Genomic DNA, 1,650 nt, shown 5'->3' on the forward strand with positions numbered 1-1,650 from the left:
CCAGGCTTCGGCTTTGCAAGCTAGCCGCCGCCGCCGCCTGCGACGCCTCCCGCCGAGGGGTGGCCTTGCCGTGGGCCGGGACCGCGACGGTCTGAGCGCTGGGGGCGGCGAGCACCCGCTTGGCAGGCGTGTCCACGGCGCCCGGGGAGGGCGGGCCTGGGGGCGCGGCGCCCATGAGGCTGCTGCAGCGCTTGATCTGCTTCTGCAGGTATTTGCGGTGGTTCACCTTCCGCTTCGACTTGCCGGGCTTGTCCAGGGCCAGCTTGATGTTGCTGGACGCCGAGTCGATGAAGCTGAGCAGGTCGCGGGTGGCCTCGCGTACGTCCCCGCCCTCGGTGCCCGCCAGCAGCGCGGCCGCCGGCGTCCCAGTCTCATCGTCCTCGAAACAGCAGCCCTTGTCCAGGGCTCCGAAGGCGCCCCCAAGCCCTTCCGGGGTGCCCCCGAAGCCGAAGGGGACGAAGGGGTGCGTGCTGAGGAGTGCCGCCTGCACCGCCATCGCCACGGCTCCCCAGTGGCGCGCAGCTCAGCCGGTGCGCCCCCAGCCGGTTCCCGCCCGCTGCCCAGGTCCGGCTCCCGCCCTGGCGCGGTGTGTGCGGCGCAGCCTCCTAGCTCCGGGACCGGCTCGCTGCTCGGCCTCCCGGGGGATCTCATTAGGTCTTGTAAGCGAGGGGCGGAGGAAGGGAGCGCGCGGCGACCGCCCCAGTGGCGGAGGGGAGGGGCTTATTTAGCCTGGCTACTGGGGCGCGGGTGGGCGGGGGGGTCTTTTTTCTAGTTTTCTGGGCTTTCTCAAGCTCATCGCCTTAACCCTTTAGTTTCCCTTCACCGCGCGCGTTACTCCAACCGCAAGTGAAGATGGGCTGGCCAGTCCTCAAACTCCAGGACGGTTGCCCATCCTGTACAACCACGCCCTGGCACGGAAGACTCCCGCTGAGACTGAGAAGGAGAGAGTCCGGAGACCTGACTTCACTCCCAACTGTAGCAATAATAACAGCCCCCAGCTACCGGGCGCTTGCATGTGCCAGGAGCTGTCCATATGTTACCTCATTTAACCTTTGAACAACAGCCCCGTGAAGTACATGTGATTATCACCACCTAACAAACGAGGAAACTGAGCCTCGGAGAGTTTTAGTGAGTTGGCCGAAGCCATATTCAGTTTAATCAGACTCTAGGGCCATTCTAAGCCCTTGACAAAACTTGGATTCTCTCTTGGCCTCTACTTTTTCTTTCCTCCTATAAGTTGGAGAAGGAAACTAGTGTTTTCAACCTTTAGCCTTGGTCCTAAGATTTTAACTCGAGTTTCCACAGGACTCTTGAGCCGGGTGCTCTTTTTTCTACTCCTTGATTGTCAGCGTAACAATTAAATTGAGTAAATTTAAGTAAATAGTAAATTGAGGCCAACACTTGGCCCATTTTTTATTAATAGTAGATAGAGAGCAGGAAGCAACAGAGAAAGGAGTTGCTCCCCCTAAGCCAACTAGTGCTTGAGAGAGAGAAGAGCCCTGTGTGTGTATAAAACTCAGCATCTTATAAAAAAATATGAACTGGAACCTATAAGTTATGCCATTCAGGCTTTTCTTCCTTAAGTTCTGTTGCACTTCAAGAACTACCTTGAAGTTCACTTAGACCCAGCTTCACCTTGGCCATCCTCTT

General features: G+C 58.1%; 1 protein-coding gene across 1 annotated transcript in view; it reads right to left on the bottom strand.

Moving 5' to 3' along the window:
- Positions 1–610, bottom strand: part of FAM181B (family with sequence similarity 181 member B) — a 1,392-nt gene extending 782 nt beyond the window's left edge. Inside the window, exon 1 of the mRNA XM_006926866.1 lies at positions 7–610. Coding sequence (XP_006926928.1) covers positions 7–496 — 490 coding nt within the window. The 5' untranslated portion in view covers positions 497–610. The remainder of the gene's footprint in view (positions 1–6) is intronic.
- Between the last annotated feature and the right edge of the window lie 1,040 nt (positions 611–1,650).

This window comes from Pteropus alecto, unplaced genomic scaffold (assembly GCF_000325575.1).
Source record: "Pteropus alecto unplaced genomic scaffold, ASM32557v1 scaffold7, whole genome shotgun sequence".
NCBI classification, from domain to species: domain Eukaryota; kingdom Metazoa; phylum Chordata; class Mammalia; order Chiroptera; family Pteropodidae; genus Pteropus; species Pteropus alecto.